Source organism: Schistocerca serialis, chromosome 1 (genome assembly GCF_023864345.2).
Source record: "Schistocerca serialis cubense isolate TAMUIC-IGC-003099 chromosome 1, iqSchSeri2.2, whole genome shotgun sequence".
In the NCBI taxonomy this organism is placed as follows: domain Eukaryota; kingdom Metazoa; phylum Arthropoda; class Insecta; order Orthoptera; family Acrididae; genus Schistocerca; species Schistocerca serialis.
Window position 1 is genome coordinate 826,336,158 of NC_064638.1, and position 15,752 is coordinate 826,351,909.

At 41.6% G+C, this 15,752-nt stretch overlaps 1 protein-coding gene across 1 annotated transcript in view; it reads right to left on the minus strand.

The window, feature by feature from the left end:
- LOC126484568 (uncharacterized) overlaps positions 1 to 15,752 on the minus strand; it is a 246,590-nt gene that overhangs the window by 14,168 nt on the left and 216,670 nt on the right. The window contains exons 9-11 of the mRNA XM_050108132.1: positions 10,742 to 11,274; positions 9,931 to 10,150; positions 3,593 to 3,788 (exon numbers count right to left, since the gene is read on the minus strand). Of these exons, the coding sequence (XP_049964089.1) occupies positions 3,593 to 3,788; positions 9,931 to 10,150; positions 10,742 to 11,274 (949 nt within the window). The remainder of the gene's footprint in view (positions 1 to 3,592; positions 3,789 to 9,930; positions 10,151 to 10,741; positions 11,275 to 15,752) is intronic.

Consider the following 15,752-nt stretch of genomic DNA (forward strand, 5'->3'; position numbering starts at 1 on the left):
TGGAGATGGTAAGCCCATTTGAAAGGATTCCATGTGCCAAGCAACAACACAGCAATGGTATGTGGCACTGGGTCCTGGTTAGTGATGAAGGAATTTTTCTGTATTGACGCAGATGGAAGGACTACGGATCTGTGGTGGAGGATAACAATGCATAAAACCCAGAATCCACCACCTAAAACCTGATAATCTTGCTGCTGACAAAGGCCCAACCAATGTTTTTCTGAACCGCAAGGATTACATGGCAGAACTCCACCAGCTGTCAGATTCATCTACCTACAAACCCTGCCGCAGTAACCCCATTCCAGAAATCCAGCAGGATCTCCTCAAATCCTTGGGCCCATCCCCGAACCTTGCCCTAGAGTCCATCTCTGTCCTCACCCCCACCAACCCCGAGCTCCTACCTTCTACATGCTTCCTAAGCTCATAAACCCAACCTCCCAGGACGCCCCACTGTGGCCAGTTACTGTGCCCCCCCCCCCCCCCCCCCCCCCCCGCAAATGAGAGAATCTCTGTCCTTGTACACCAACACCTTCAGCCTATTATCCATGGCCTATCCTCCAACATGAAAGATACAAGCCATTTCCTCTACTAACTCTCCACAGATCATGTTCCTTTACCACATGGTGCCCTACTAGTCACTACTGACTGACGTCACCTCCCTTCACACTAACATCCCTAATGCCCATGGCCTTACTGCCATTGAACACTACCTTGCCCAAGGCCCAATGGAGTCCAAACTTATAACATCATTCCTAGTCCCAATGACCAACTATATCCTCACCCACAATTACTTCTCCTTTGAAGACATCACCTACAAACAAATACAGGGTGACTATGGGTACCTGCATGGTACCACCCTATGCTAACCTATTCATGAGCCATCTACAAGAATCCTTCTTAAACACCCAGAATCCCAAACCCCTCACCTGGTTCAGATTCACTGATGACATCTTCGTGACCTGGATTGAGGGTGAAGGCACGCTATCCACATTCCTCCAGAACCTCAACACCTTCTTCCCCACATACTTCACCTGGTCCTACTTAATCCAACAAGCCACTTCATCTGGTCCTACCCAACCCAACAAGCTATCTTCCTCAATGTTGATCTTTGCCTCAAAGATGGCTACATCTGTACATATCAAACCTACCAACCACCAGCAATACCTCCACTTTGACAGCTGTCAGCCATTCCATACCAAGCCTAGCCTCCCAGGGCCGTCGCATTTGTAGTGACAAAGAGGCCCCTCTTGACATATACCAAGCGTCTCACGTAGGCCTTCAGAGACCGTAATTACCCTCCCAAATCTCCTACCATACCTTCTCTCTCCAGTCACCCCCCACCTCCCAAAGTCCCTCCATCCGGCCACAGAGGAGCATGTCCCACATGACTCACTACCATCCAGGACTGGAGCAACTGAATCATATTCTCATCCAGAGTTTTGACTACTTCTCACCGTGCCCTGAAATGAGGAATGTTCTACCCACAATCCTTCCCACCCCTCACACAGTGTATTCAGCTGCCCACTGAACTTACACAATATCCCTCTTCATCCTTATACAACCACTGCCCCCTACCCCTAGCCTCATGGCTCAGCCCTGTAACAGACCTAGATGCAAGACCTGTCCCATACATCATCCCACCACCACCTACTTCAGTCTGCTTACAAGCATCATCTATCCCACTAAATGCAGGGCTACCTGTGAAACCAGCCACATGATCTACAAGCTAAACTGCAACCACTGTGCTGCATTTGACATTAGCATGACTACCAACAAGCTATTTGCCATCATGAATGGCCACCACCAAACTGTGGCCAAGAAACAGCTGGACCACCTAGTTGCTGAGCATGCTGCCCAATAGGACATTCTTCATTTCAAGGGCTGCTTCACTGCCTATGCTACATGGTTTGTTTCCACCAACACCAGCTTTTCTGAATTGCACAGGCTGGAACTCTCCCTGCAGTGTATCCTACGTTTCTGTACCCCTCATCCTTCGTTAGTCATTGTCCTTACACATCTAGCCCCTTCCCTGTTCCCATTCCGGCACAACACAGCTCTCTTTCTACCAACAGACCCACAGTCTTTTTACTTCTCTTCTTTTTTGCTAACATCCCCCGTCCACCATCTAACCTCCCAACTGCACCTAATTGCCCTACCGTTTCTTCACCTTGTCCCTGCATGCTCCCACAAGCAGCACTTTACCGTCCTCCACTACTACCCTGCTATCCCTCCCCCTCCTCACCCCAACCTCCCCCTTACCCCCACTACCCAGCTACTTCTCTCATCATGCACTCCTGCTCGCAGTCTGGCCTCAGCAACTGGAGACTGAGGACGTGTGTGTGAGAGAACATGCATGTGAGTACATTGTCTATTTCTGAAGAAGGCCTTGGCTGAAAGCTTACTTTTTGACAGTCTTTTTGTTGTGCCCATCTGCGACTCAGCATCTCCACAATATGGCGAGTAGTAACTATCCTTTTAATAATATTTTCATATTCCATCCTGGATTTTCCATTGTTTGAAACAAGAATACAATTTTCCCACTCACTTCTCTCAATACAGATATCCAGTTGCTATTTCCAATTAGTATATTCAGGATACTTTGACAGTAGTTTCTCCCTGGCAATGATGATTATTTCACCAATGTTAAGATAAAGAAGGAGTGGATGAGGTAACTGTGGAATTTGTTTTAGTATGGTATAAGCTGTACTTATGCTCTCTGGATAATTTTTATCCTTTTTTCCCCCAAGAGAAAAATTTTTTCTTGTAATTATCCAACTGGATGATGTAAACGATTACCATACTGGCCACTTCAGGCGATGAACAATGCATATTCCTAAAAAATTCTCTCTCAACATCTTAACGACAAACAAGGTTCTGCAGATTAAAAATCACCTACAGCAGGTTTTAGACAGGCACAAACACAACATTGATATTCCGATCTTATTCTTGCACCTATCCATAGTTTGCTGAAAGGATGAAATGGGTAAACTTTGGTAAAGATCAGAAATAAATTGAGTTCTGACTCAGCTGCTGTCATTCAAGAAACAGAAGCAATATGTTCATGGTTAGAGGATTACTTTATGTAGTAGCATTACAGAAGATGCAACCTGCTGCATGACTCAAGAGACTAAGCGACAGTCAGTGGCATGGTGTTCATTGTCTTACTCGCCATCCTCAAGCCAGCTGACAACATCCCAGACTAAGACATGTTAAGATATGTTAATCACCTTTTTCACAAGTGAGATCATGACCCGTAATAAATTTCTACCTACGGGAGGCAGAGAAGACAATCATGCCATTGACTGTCGCTTGGTCTCTGGATCACGATGGTACCACCAGGTTTCATTTCCTGTGGTGGTGTATATATCCAACACAGTGCACGACTACGGTGCTTTGAGCGATTCCACAATAAGTGTTTACTGACAGTTTCCAACAGCTTTACACCTGATGTCAGGGGAGAGTTGAAGCTAATGGTGATTACTTTGAAGGTCAGTAAAGGTATTTTATTTGTAAACCTTGTTTCCTTTATTACCTGAGAACATTCATCAAATTTTCCAGAAGCATACTCTAATTAAAAGAATATAAAATATACCTTTGTCTTCTTGAATTCGTGGAGTGGGAATCCCTGCTACAAAACTGTGATGGCGGTTTGTAGAATTAATTATTTCATCTCGACGGCGTGACTGTACTTTCTTTATTGCTTCAAGCCATGCCTCCATTGATGCATGAATATTTGAGTGAACAGCTTCACCACGAAGACGTTCCATTTTTGCAATGAGTGTTATTACCTAATGAAATGGAAGTCATGGGCAGCATTACTAACTATACCAAAACATTAACAATGCTATCAAATGGAAACTAATAGACAAAAAGTAACAAAGAACATGTGTATGTACTTGGGCAATTACACTATCTGAAACAAAGTACCCGGACACCTATTAATGGGCATTTACACGGGTGTGTCCACCCTGTGACTTTATGATGGCTTGAACTCTGCCGAGGACACTTTCAATGAGGTGCCTGAATGTCTGTGGAGGAATGGCAGCCCATTCTCCCCTTGGAGCCAAATCCAGAGAAGGCAACTATGTTGGACACTAGGCTATTGAGAGAAGTCGTTGTCCCAACTCATCCCAAAGATGTTCAATTGGGTTTTGGGCAGTACTCTGGGCATGGCAGACCATTACAGTAACGTTGCTGTCCACAATCCACTGCCTCCTAGATTCTGCTTCACAACAGGTTGCACTGTCACGCTGATATAATAATGATCTTCAAAACTTTCCTCTGCTGTATGCAGTGCAATATTCTTCTGCATCCAGTTTTTTATTATGCACAATAAGGCCACGCACTAACCATAAAAAACACCCTCATACCCTAACACCACCTCCTCCATACTTCACTGCTGGCACTGCACATGATGACATATGAATTTCTCCAGGCATTTGCCAACCTCAAACCATTGCATTGCATTGCCACAGAACATATTGTGATACATCACACCAAACCACTGATTCCAGTAATCCACAGTCCTGACACATCACTCTTACAAATACCTCAAGCATCACTTAGAATCGGTTACCGAAATGTGTGGCTTATGAGGAGCTACTCAAACATTGTACCTCATTCTTTTGAAGTCCATACACACCGTCATTGTGCTAGCTGGACTTTTGGTAGTACTTCAGAACTTGAGAGTGAGAGATTTCACTGATTCCATGTGATTTCTTAGAACCACTCTGCCCAATCCTCAACAATCCTTGTCTGTCAGTAAATAATGTGTGCCTATTCTTGGTTTAGTTGTGGTTACTCCTTTATGTTTCCACTTCAATTTCACATCACCAACAGTCAAACTTGGACTGCTTTGGAAGGGTTGAAAGGTCCCTAATGGATTTGTCCCTCCACTGAGAAGACTAGCTCACGTTTGAAGTCACTGAGCTCTCCTAACTGATCCATTTTGCTCTTACTGCTTTTCTACTGACAACACAATAGCCCCTGACTCCTGTTACACTAGCTGATCTGCCTCTTCTGACAGCTAGGGGTCAATTCCATGTGATATGGGGTGTCCGGATACTTTTGATCAGGCGAGTGTGTATAAAGGGAGAATATCAGGTAAAAAACACAGGTAACTTGAAAACCTTCTTAACTCTATGCTTGGCAGGTCACTAAATACTTTTGGAAAGACAGCCTAAACATCAGATAGATTAACAAAAATTTTATACCTAGGCATGGTTTTGCTGTCACCCATTCTGAACAAGCAGACCTGCTTAAGAGAACGTTTTCTTTCCTAGAAAAATATGCTCTAATATTATGTAGAAAAATGTTAGCTAGATTCAAAAAAACACCAACATTCCACCAGTTAATTCAAGTTAAACATTATTTACATAGAAATATCACAACAAAACTGTTCTTTTTCACTAAAAAACTGAAGACTAAAAATATAAAACTTCACATAACCTACAGAAAACTTATGTCATCTGCATGCCTAGAAATAGTTATTACACAATAGACACAAAAGTAATATTAGAACATATTCTTGTAGAAAGTTTGTTTCCCTTGGATAAGGATCATTCATTATCCCTTTCTGGTGCTCTAAAGATCATACTTGTCGAGTTAGGAAACACCACGTGAAGCTAATGTGAGGTAACACAGCTTGCAATGACTGACAAAATAAATATTACACAACAAGAGAAAATAATTATTGCAATATTCCTTAAAGTGCGACTGCTGTCGTATCACGAATAGGTAGTAACATTTTTAATAACATTTTATCAGTCCATGTATCCTGTGTATTAACTAAGGAATCAATGATTACATGACTCCTTGCAAGTACAAAAATCGGTCTATATGCATCAAAACATACAGCTGAAATAGGATCAATCATGAACGCACAAAATAGTCTCTCCATTGAATGCGATAAAATTCCTCTATTATTTTGAAAATATGCGATATGCGATTGCTAACCCACTCTTTCCCTTTCTAGTACACGTTTTGAATTATTGCTGAAATAAAGGTAGAGTCCATCCAAAATGAAATTTGATACATTCAAGCCAAAGCATAAGAATAGTAATACAGGCCAAGTCAAACATTAGCATATTGCACAGCCAAATCTCCATTATGAATGGGTTTTCATTCAATTTATATTTTAGTGAGGAATTCTGCATCTACATCTACATCTACATTTATACTCCGCAAGCCACCCAACGGTGTGTGGCGGAGGGCACTTTACGTGCCACTGTCATTACCTCCCTTTCCTGTTCCAGTCGCGTATGGTTCGCGGGAAGAACGAGTGTCTGAAAGCCTCCGTGCGCGCTCGAGTCTCTCTAATTTTACATTCGTGATCTCCTCGGGAGGTATAAGTAGGGGGAAGCAATATATTCGATACCTCATCCAGTAATGCACCCTCTCGAAACCTGGCGAGCAAGCTACACCGCGATGCAGAGCGCCTCTCTTGCAGAGTCTGCCACTTGAGTTTATTAAACATCTCCGTAACGCTATCACGGTTACCAAATAACCCTGTGACAAAACGCGCCGCTCTTCTTTGGATCTTCTCTATCTCCTCCGTCAAACCGATCTGGTACGGATCCCACACTGATGAGCAATACTCAAGTATAGGTCGAACGAGTGTTTTGTAAGCCATCTCCTTTGTTGATGGACTACATTTTCTAAGCACTCTCCCAATGAATCTCAACCTGGTACCCGCCTTACCAACAATTAATTTTATATGATTATGTCCCGAGTTTTTTAATCTTCTGTTTCCCTTATCACAAGTGGCTCAGCCTAAGAGGCAGTAATGTAGTGATATCCAAAGGAGAAGATGCTTTATACCATTGAGAAACTCAAGGTTTTTCAGCAGCATTTAAATTTAATGTTGGCACTCTGCAAAGTATGAACAGTTATACTGGAAAATAAGATGGAACTATCATTGTGGAGAACAATGGAACAAGACAAAGAGGCTGTGAATATACCAACTGCTTCTGGCAGTAAAGACAGTTAGTTCTACAACGTCCTCACTAATTGAAGGTGTTACCGAGTATTAAATGACGATGGTTAGAGATATTTCACTATTGAATGCGGACAGGATGAGAAGGTAAATATGTTTGCATTTAAATGTTAACAATAGATTGGATTATGTAACACCAAATAAAATAAAGATTTCAAGGACGAATAGTTATTATTATGAGATCGGGAAAGCAAACTATCACACTTAGAATATTGCTTTAGTTTTAATAGGATCCACAAGGACCACAACATTTCTGAACAGTAACACTGTGCTGCACTGGCTGTCATTGGTGGGACTGAAATATCCCTTTATTTTGCATTCATCATAGTGACATTTTGCTCATAAAGGCATTTTCCAACACAATGTTTAGTACAACCCATCAAATGTCATTCAATGTTTTAAAAAAAATCTTAGAGAGTAACCAGACTTTGGAAATGAAGACATGGCACTAAGAGGTTCTCGAACAGATGTGACAAAGCTACCACCCACAAACACAATAACTCCCCCAGCGCACACAGAGACATAAATAAGAAACAGAAGTCATCAGAACTTCAGCTATAATTTTCAAAACCTTCTGGCATCACGCAATACATTCTCATGACATCCGTGAAAAGTGAGATGATAATGTTTTGAATTAAGATCTGAGTGTAAAAGTTATTTTTTTCTGTTTTTGAAAGTAACTGTAAGCTGACCAATGAACTGATAATGTTTTGAATTCAGATCTGAGTGTAAAAGTTATTTTTTTCTGTGTTTGAAAGTAACTGTAAGCTGACCAATGAACATCAATAGATATCGAATTATGTAACAACCTAGTGCAGACCAAAACTATATCTGCAACATGACCACAATTCCCAATAGTATAAAGCTGATGAACGTAATTTCACTTTTTCATATTTGTTAATAACAGCCACACATATAGTTGCAGATGATATGCTGTATGCCAGAGAAATGACAACAAAAAGACAGAGAATATGCTGGAAATAATTGCAAGAAACGAAGAACCCACACTACGACTTGCACGTAAAAACGGTATTATAAAGCTATTCACAGAATACAATATTTGGGACCAAACAGTACACATGTAATAATGTTTTGTAATGTTTATAACTATGCTAATTTTACATGTTTTAGAATAAAGAAAAACCCACTGATGATGGCAATATTGTCGCTGAAACCCACTAATGATGGTGATATTGCAGATAAAACTAGTTTGTGAGAAAAAAAATTACAATAAAAGTTCCATAAAATTTCGCACATGCAGCCGCATAAATTCAGCTTCATCTTCCAATACTTTAGCTGAATACTGTCCAGCCATCTTCAGAGTGAGCTAAGGTGACTAATGCTCAAGCAGTAAACCACTGTGTATGCAGCCAAAGTACTTGAGCATTAGTTACCTTGCCTCACTCTGAAGATGGCTGGATGGTATTCAGATGAAATATCAGAAGAAGAAGAAGAAGAAGAAGCTGAATTTATGCGGCTGCATGTCCAAAATTTTATGGAACAGTCTTTGTGCCGTGAAAACATGAAGGTACAGTAAAAGTGTTCTGCATCAAGGCAGAGCCATAGTTCCACAATATTGTTAGAATTATACAAATTTGCACAATTTAAATACACTACCTCTATGGAGCAACATGCATAATATGTTGAAAACAAACAAACATCCTTTGAAACAACTGTAATTTATGGTAAGAGGTCTCTTGAATCACAGCCATATTTCAATACAAATTCTATTCTGGTGGAAAACAATCTCACTTATGAGTCATGTTGTGGAAAACAAATCATAATTTGAGCAGAGAAAAAGTACTATATTCACAGTAATACCAAACTCCAAATTTGGCTGAGAATACTAAAAAGCAAATATTGTGTATGTGCATATGATTTTTAACTTTTCACATTGAAGCATCTAAATAAAATACACTTACCTCAAAAGATAATGATCCAGTATACAGAGTGAGTGAAAAATGACTGTACAACTTTGGAATGATATAGAAATTTATTGAGATAACTTTCAAAATCGGAACATGTGTCATTTTGTAGCAAACAACTTCAAGTTTCACATAAAAGTGTCAAGTCTCATTTTGGTTCGATGTGACTACTTCGGCAAACATCCCAAGGGTAATCAATTTCTTCACTCACTTGTTGCAGCAAATTGGTCAGGTTGGCTAAATCGTTTGGTTGGGGGAGGAACATACACATGGTCTTTAATGAAACCCCAGAGAAAGAAATCCAGTGGTGTCAAGTCTGGGGAGTGAGGTGGTCGTGTGATTAGCCGTTCACACCCAACCAATCGACTCGGAAGCAATCGCAGTACTTACCAAACAGTCTTTTGTGGAATTCCAGTCTCACGAGATGCACATCGCGTTGATTTTTGTGGAGTGTGGGCAAAGCTCTCTCTAACGCGTTAGCCTTAATCATCACCACATCCTGGGCGACCTGGTGATTTATCATATCACAGTGTACAACCCGTCTTGACAAATTATTGTGCTCGGAGTAAATTCAAGGCCTGCTCTGGAGGTTCTTTAGCATATTCGGTGCAAAATTTATGCCAAACATTTGCTGCAGAGCTTGTTTCATGAAATAAAAATACACAGGGAGCACACTCCACACCAGTGAAAGTAGCCATTTTAACTGTGCACTACCCTGGTGATCCATGTGGCGTACTGATGCACTGTGTGAATCGAACTTGGTATGAAATGACATCTACCGATTCTGTAAGTTATCTCAATAAATTTCGACATCATTCCAAAGCTGTAATGTTCTTTTTGACTAACACTGTATATGTTTTCTGTGTACCACTGCAAATATCTTCCCTTCATTTATTCCTTTTTTTACACTTGCAGGCATTACTACCAACCACGCCCACAGTGCGCCTTGCAGTGAATATAAACACTGTACAAATATTAATTATTATAAATTCTAATAAATATATGCTATACCCTTGCATGTTCACGAAGCTGATCAATTATTAGTCGATCAACTCTTGAAGGTGTTGGTGGTAATCGAGGTACAGGTATATTATTAGCTGAAGATACTTTTTTCCCTGGGTTGTGCCGTGCTAAATCTGCTTCTGTTTTCTTTCGTTCCTTTTCCAAGCTCTTAAACTGATCATAGCACTCTTCTAAGCGCAGATGAAGCTCGCTTGAGGGTCCACTTCGCCTAAAAATTAATGTTATTATTTCTTAACAAACAAACATCTATTTATCTATCTATCTATCTATCTTTTTTTTTTCACATATCCATCCGCACATACACAGACACAAGCAGACATTTGTAAAGGCAAAGAGTTTGGGCAGAGATGTCAGTCGAGGCGGAAGTACAGAGGCAAAGATGTTGTTGAAAGACAGGTGAGGTATGAGCAGCGGCAAATTGAAATTAGCGGAGATGGAGGCCTGGCGGCTAACGAGAAGAGAGGATATACTGAAGAGCAAGTTCAGTATATCCTCTCTTCTCATTATCCGCCAGGCCTCAATCTCCGCTATTTCAATTTGCCGCCGCTCATACCTCACCTGTCTTTCGACAACATCTTTGCCTCTGTACTTCCGCCTCGACTGACATCTCTGCCCAAACTCTTTGCCTTTACAAATGTCTGCTTGTGTCTGTGTATGTGCGGATGGATATGTGAAAAAAATTAATAATAATAATAATAATAATAATAATATATATATATATATATATATATATATATATATATATATATATGTATTTCTTGCAAAGGTTCTGTGTAGCTATATTACACACAAAACTCACCTAACTGATCGAAAACCGTAAACATGTGAAGGAATTCCAAATAATCCAGGTACATCAAATACTGGTAGCCCATCTGGTCCGACAGGTCCCGATGTGGTAAGATAACCAAGATTTGCCCTTGCTTTTAACAATTCAGTGCAAAATTCCGGAGGATACGTTGTTCCATCCAGTGGTGGAGGTGGAATCATTTGATGCAATGTTAGAGATGCATTTCCATACTGGAATGGATGGAAATTAGATGCACGATTGTCAGTATTTAAATAGTTTGCATTTTCTATTGCTGAAGATTGTGTCAGCAAGCTGTTGAAGTTTGTAGCAGAATTGGAAAATGATGAATTTCTTGCACAGTTCAAAGTAACATGACTTGCACCAGTTCCACTACTTTGTACATTTTTCATTACTGCATCATTTGCATTGCCATTTAAACGATAATTAACATTTCTGTCTGCGGTACTTGATCCGAATCTTGATGTATTGTTGTACACATATCCCGTGTTGCCTCCCGAGTCTGGGCCACAGCCAACAGATATTGCCTACAAAAGATTTTTACAATTAATTGGAGTGTCGAAACAATAACATGAACAACTGCTGTTTTGGTGTCAGAAATTTTGCAATTATTATGACAATCACTTCGTGTACCTTGATGCCAACTATGTACCTTTTTCTTAAGTTCCAATTGAGGGTATCAATTTTATATATAAATATAATGTAATTGGGTAGATAGATTGGAGCCTTTCTGGTAGAAGGGTTGAAAGGGAAGGAAGAGGGGTGAAGGAAAAGGACTTTGTAGCGGGACTTTGAATTTCGCCGCGCTACACTCGTTCCCTCAGATAAAAAATATCCCGTCGCAGCGGTATGAGCGCTCGACGGCAGAGAAACTACTAAAATTGTAACTCTTTTTTTGTTTTCTATTCGTTTCTTAATTGTCTCTTGATAGCCGAAGCTGAAGGCAGACGTGATCTGATGAAGACGTAAAACAAAAACTTATTAGCTAGTCTTGATCTGATTTTAATGTGTAGACATATTGTGGAAGTTGTTAAGAAATTCGGAAGACCTGGACGCCGCACGAAAGAAGACAAGTTTACCTGGTAAAGGATGAACTCTTATCTACGTCATTTCCCCCTGTCAGTTACATTTTGTTATTCTCTGTTCTTTTTCAATACTTTTTGTAGTGGAAATTGGTTTAACTTTTGCTCAAAAATGCCACAAGGACCACCCCAACAATAGCTTTTCTGTAATACGAAGTCCGATTTGCTTCTCATTCTTTCCCTTTTTTTTTTTTTTTTTTTTTTTTTTTTTTCACGGTCATTTACGATATTAAAACCCCCTTTTTTTCACCATTTTTTCTCACATTTTCAACCTTTTTCTTTTCTTCCCCTTTTTTCTTTTTTATTAACCACTACAACTTGAGAGGTTTAGGAAAAGGAGTAGGCTTTACGAAAGTCACCCAGAACCACAGGTCAGGGGACACTCAGTGGACGGTTAGAGAAGGAAAGACAGACTGTTGGGGACTGGCAGAAAATGAAAGATGTAGAAAACTAAAATGGAGTGAAGAAAGTAGTCGTTACCATGAAGAAATTAATGTAAATTAAGGCCAGTAGGTAGGTGGCGAGAACCAAGGACACGCTGTAGCGCTAGTTCCCACCTGCACAGTCCTGAGAAACTAGTGTCTGGGGAGGAAGCCAGATGGGGCATGTGGTGAAACAAGCACCGAGGTCTGACTGTCATGTTGTAGAGCATTCTCTGCAGGATATTGTGTGTTGCCAGTATACACCCTCTTTCTATGCCCATTCATTGTAACTGATAACTCGGTGATGCTGATGTAAAAGAGCAAACAGTGTTTATGTAACAGCTGGTATATAATGTAAGGTTTCACAAGTGGCTCTCCCTTTGATGGTATATGTTTTGCCAGTTACATGGCTGGTATAGGTGGTGGAAGGATGGTCCATAGCCCAAGTCTTGCAGAGGAGGCAGTCACAAGGAAAGAAGCCATAGGGTGGGAGATGGGTGCAGGAGCAGCACAGGGTCTGATAAGGATATTATGGAGATTGAGAGGGTGATGGAAAGCTATTCTAGGTGTGGTGAGCAAAATCTCGGACAGAATGGATTGCTCCAAAGTTGTCTTTTGGAGGGATCAGCAGTACGAGGATGTGATGTGATTGCCAGGGACATCTGCTTTTGAACTAGGCTGGAGGGGTATTAACATCTAGTGATGACTAAGGTGACAATGGTGGTGTTTTGCTGTAAAGAGTCTGCACCTGAACAAATACGTTTGCCTTGAATGCCAAGGTTCCCCCAACAATCAGTCTTTCCTTCTCATCCTGTCCGGTAAGTCTCCCCTGACTGTGGTTCTGGGTGACTTATCCAAAATCTATCCCTTTTCCAAAACCTCCCCAGTCCTTTCCCTTCTTCCTTCCTTTTCAACCCTACTGCCAGAAGAAAAAGCCACTGGCTGAAAGCTTGCCTAAGGTGTGTGTGTGTGTGTGTGTGTGTAGTATAATTCTTGACATAACTTCGACAATTAACACTGTCTTTTTCAATAACACCTGCACAAATGGATTTGCTACTCATTTGAATTCCACCCTAGTACTTCCTTTCCTCCTTAACCTACCTATTATATGCTCCCTGACAAACAGTGTAAATGTTCCATTAATTCACACTTGAAACACTTCAGTTTGTCATCACCAAAGCACTTTGAGAACACATATGCTTATTTGGTCCCCTCCCTCAAATCAACCAACCGACATATGCACTGTCCTGATAAAGCTAGGTCTTTAGCCTTATTTGTTATCCAACTGATTTTTTTAACTTGCACCTTAGCCACAGTAGTAAATCAACACACTATTTCAGGTGGGATCTTTTTAACAAAGTCCCAATAGTGCCGGTAAATTTGTTTTCATGTTTTGTTTTGCATACCTTGCACAAAGTTTTCCAATACACCCACAGTGCAGCCATTTGCCTTTAAACAAGAGTGTCCAATACAAAGGTCTGTATATTTTTGATGTTTTATTCTGTGGTTGCAGTTAAGACATTCTACAAATTGATCATCTCCAAAGAAAAGGAGCATGTATGAACCAAGCTGGGGCGGCTCATTCTCATCTATTTAGGATGAATTTCAGTTGGCGATAAACTGTACAAAAGAAATTCAGGTATTCCAGTTGATGCATTTGACCTACACACACGCATCACAATTACTTTAAAAAGCCATACAAACAAAATCATTTCACAAGTTAGATTAATAAGTAACATACATTATTGTCCACCATATAGTAGAGATGCCAAGTCGCGATAGGCACAACAAAAAGATTGACACAATTACAGCTTTCAGACATTAAGGCCTTTGTCGGCAGTAGACACACACACACACACACACACACACACACACACACAGCTTGCACACATGTCTGCAGTCTCAGAGAACTGAAACTACACTGTGAGCAGCATCACCAGTGCATGATGGGAGTGGCGACTGGGTGGGGGTAAGGAGGAGGCTGGGGCACGGAGGGGGAGGGATAGTATGGTGGGAGTGGCAGACAGTGAAGTGTTGCAGTTAATATGGAGGGCAGGAGAGAAGGTGTGGAGGGGGGAGGGGTTAAGTAACGGAAAGGAGAGAAATAAAAAGAAATTAAAAGACTGGGTGTGGTGGTGAAATGATGGCTGTGTAGTGCTGGAATGGGAACAGGGAGGGGGCTGGATGGGTGAGGACAGTGACTAACGAAGGTTGATGCCAGGAGGGTTACGGGAACGTAGGATGTATTGCACGGAAAGTTCCCACCAGCGCAATTCAGAAAAGCTGGTGTTGGTGGTAAGGATCCATATGGCACAGGCTGTGACCGCAGTCCACCATCTAGAAACTGATCCCGACCTTATAATCCTACCTGCAGACAAAGGCTCCACCACCGCTGTTTCGAACCCCAAGGATTACGTGGCAGAAGGACTCCTGCCTACAAACCATGCCACAGTGATCCCATTCCAGTAATCCAGCAGCATCTCCAGTCACTACTCAAATCCTTAGGCCCATCTCAGAACCTCTCCCCAGAGTTCATCTCTCTACTTACCCCTACCATTCCCCGCACTCCCACCTTCTACATGCTTCCTTTAAGTCCATAAACCCAACCACCCAGGACGCCCCATTGTGGCTGGTTACTGTGCCCCAACTGAGAGAATCTCTGCTCTCATAGACCAACACCTTCAACCTATTACCCGGAACCTATCCTCCTATATAAAAGATACCAACCATTTCCTCGACCGACTCTCCACAGTTCCTGTCCCTTTACCACACGGTGCCCTGCTCGTCACTATTGATGCCATCTCCCTGTACACTAACATCCCTAATGCCCATGGCCTTACTGCTATTGAACACTACCTTTCCCAAGGCCCAACACGATTCCAAACTAACAACATTCTTCCTAGTCGCCATGACCAACTACATCCTCACCCACAATTAGTTCTCCTTTGAAGGCATTACCACAAACAAGTCCAAGGTATGGCTATGGGCACCCACATGGCACCATCAGATGTCAACCTATTCATGGGCCATCTAGAGGAATCCTTCCTAAACACTTACAATCCTAAACATGGCTTAGATTCATTGAAGCCACCTTTGTGATTTGGATCAAGGCTGACGGCACCCTATCCACATTCCTCCAGAACCTCAACAACTTCTACCCCATTTGCTTCACCTTGTCCTACTCAAACCAACAAGCCACCTTCCTAGATGTTGACCTCCACCTCAAAGATGGCTGCATTAGTACCTCCGTCCATCAAACTACTAACCATCAGCAATACCTCCACTTTGACAACTGCCACCCGTTCCACACCAAGAAATCCCTTCCGTACAGACTAGCCACCCGTGGTCGTCGCATCTGCAGTGACGTGCAGACCCTCTCAAAATATACCAAGGGTCTCACTGAAGCCTTCACTGACCATAATTATCCTCCCATCTTTGTACAAAAACAAATCTCCCATGCCTTATCTTTCCAGTCTCCCACCACCTCCCAAAGTCCAGCCA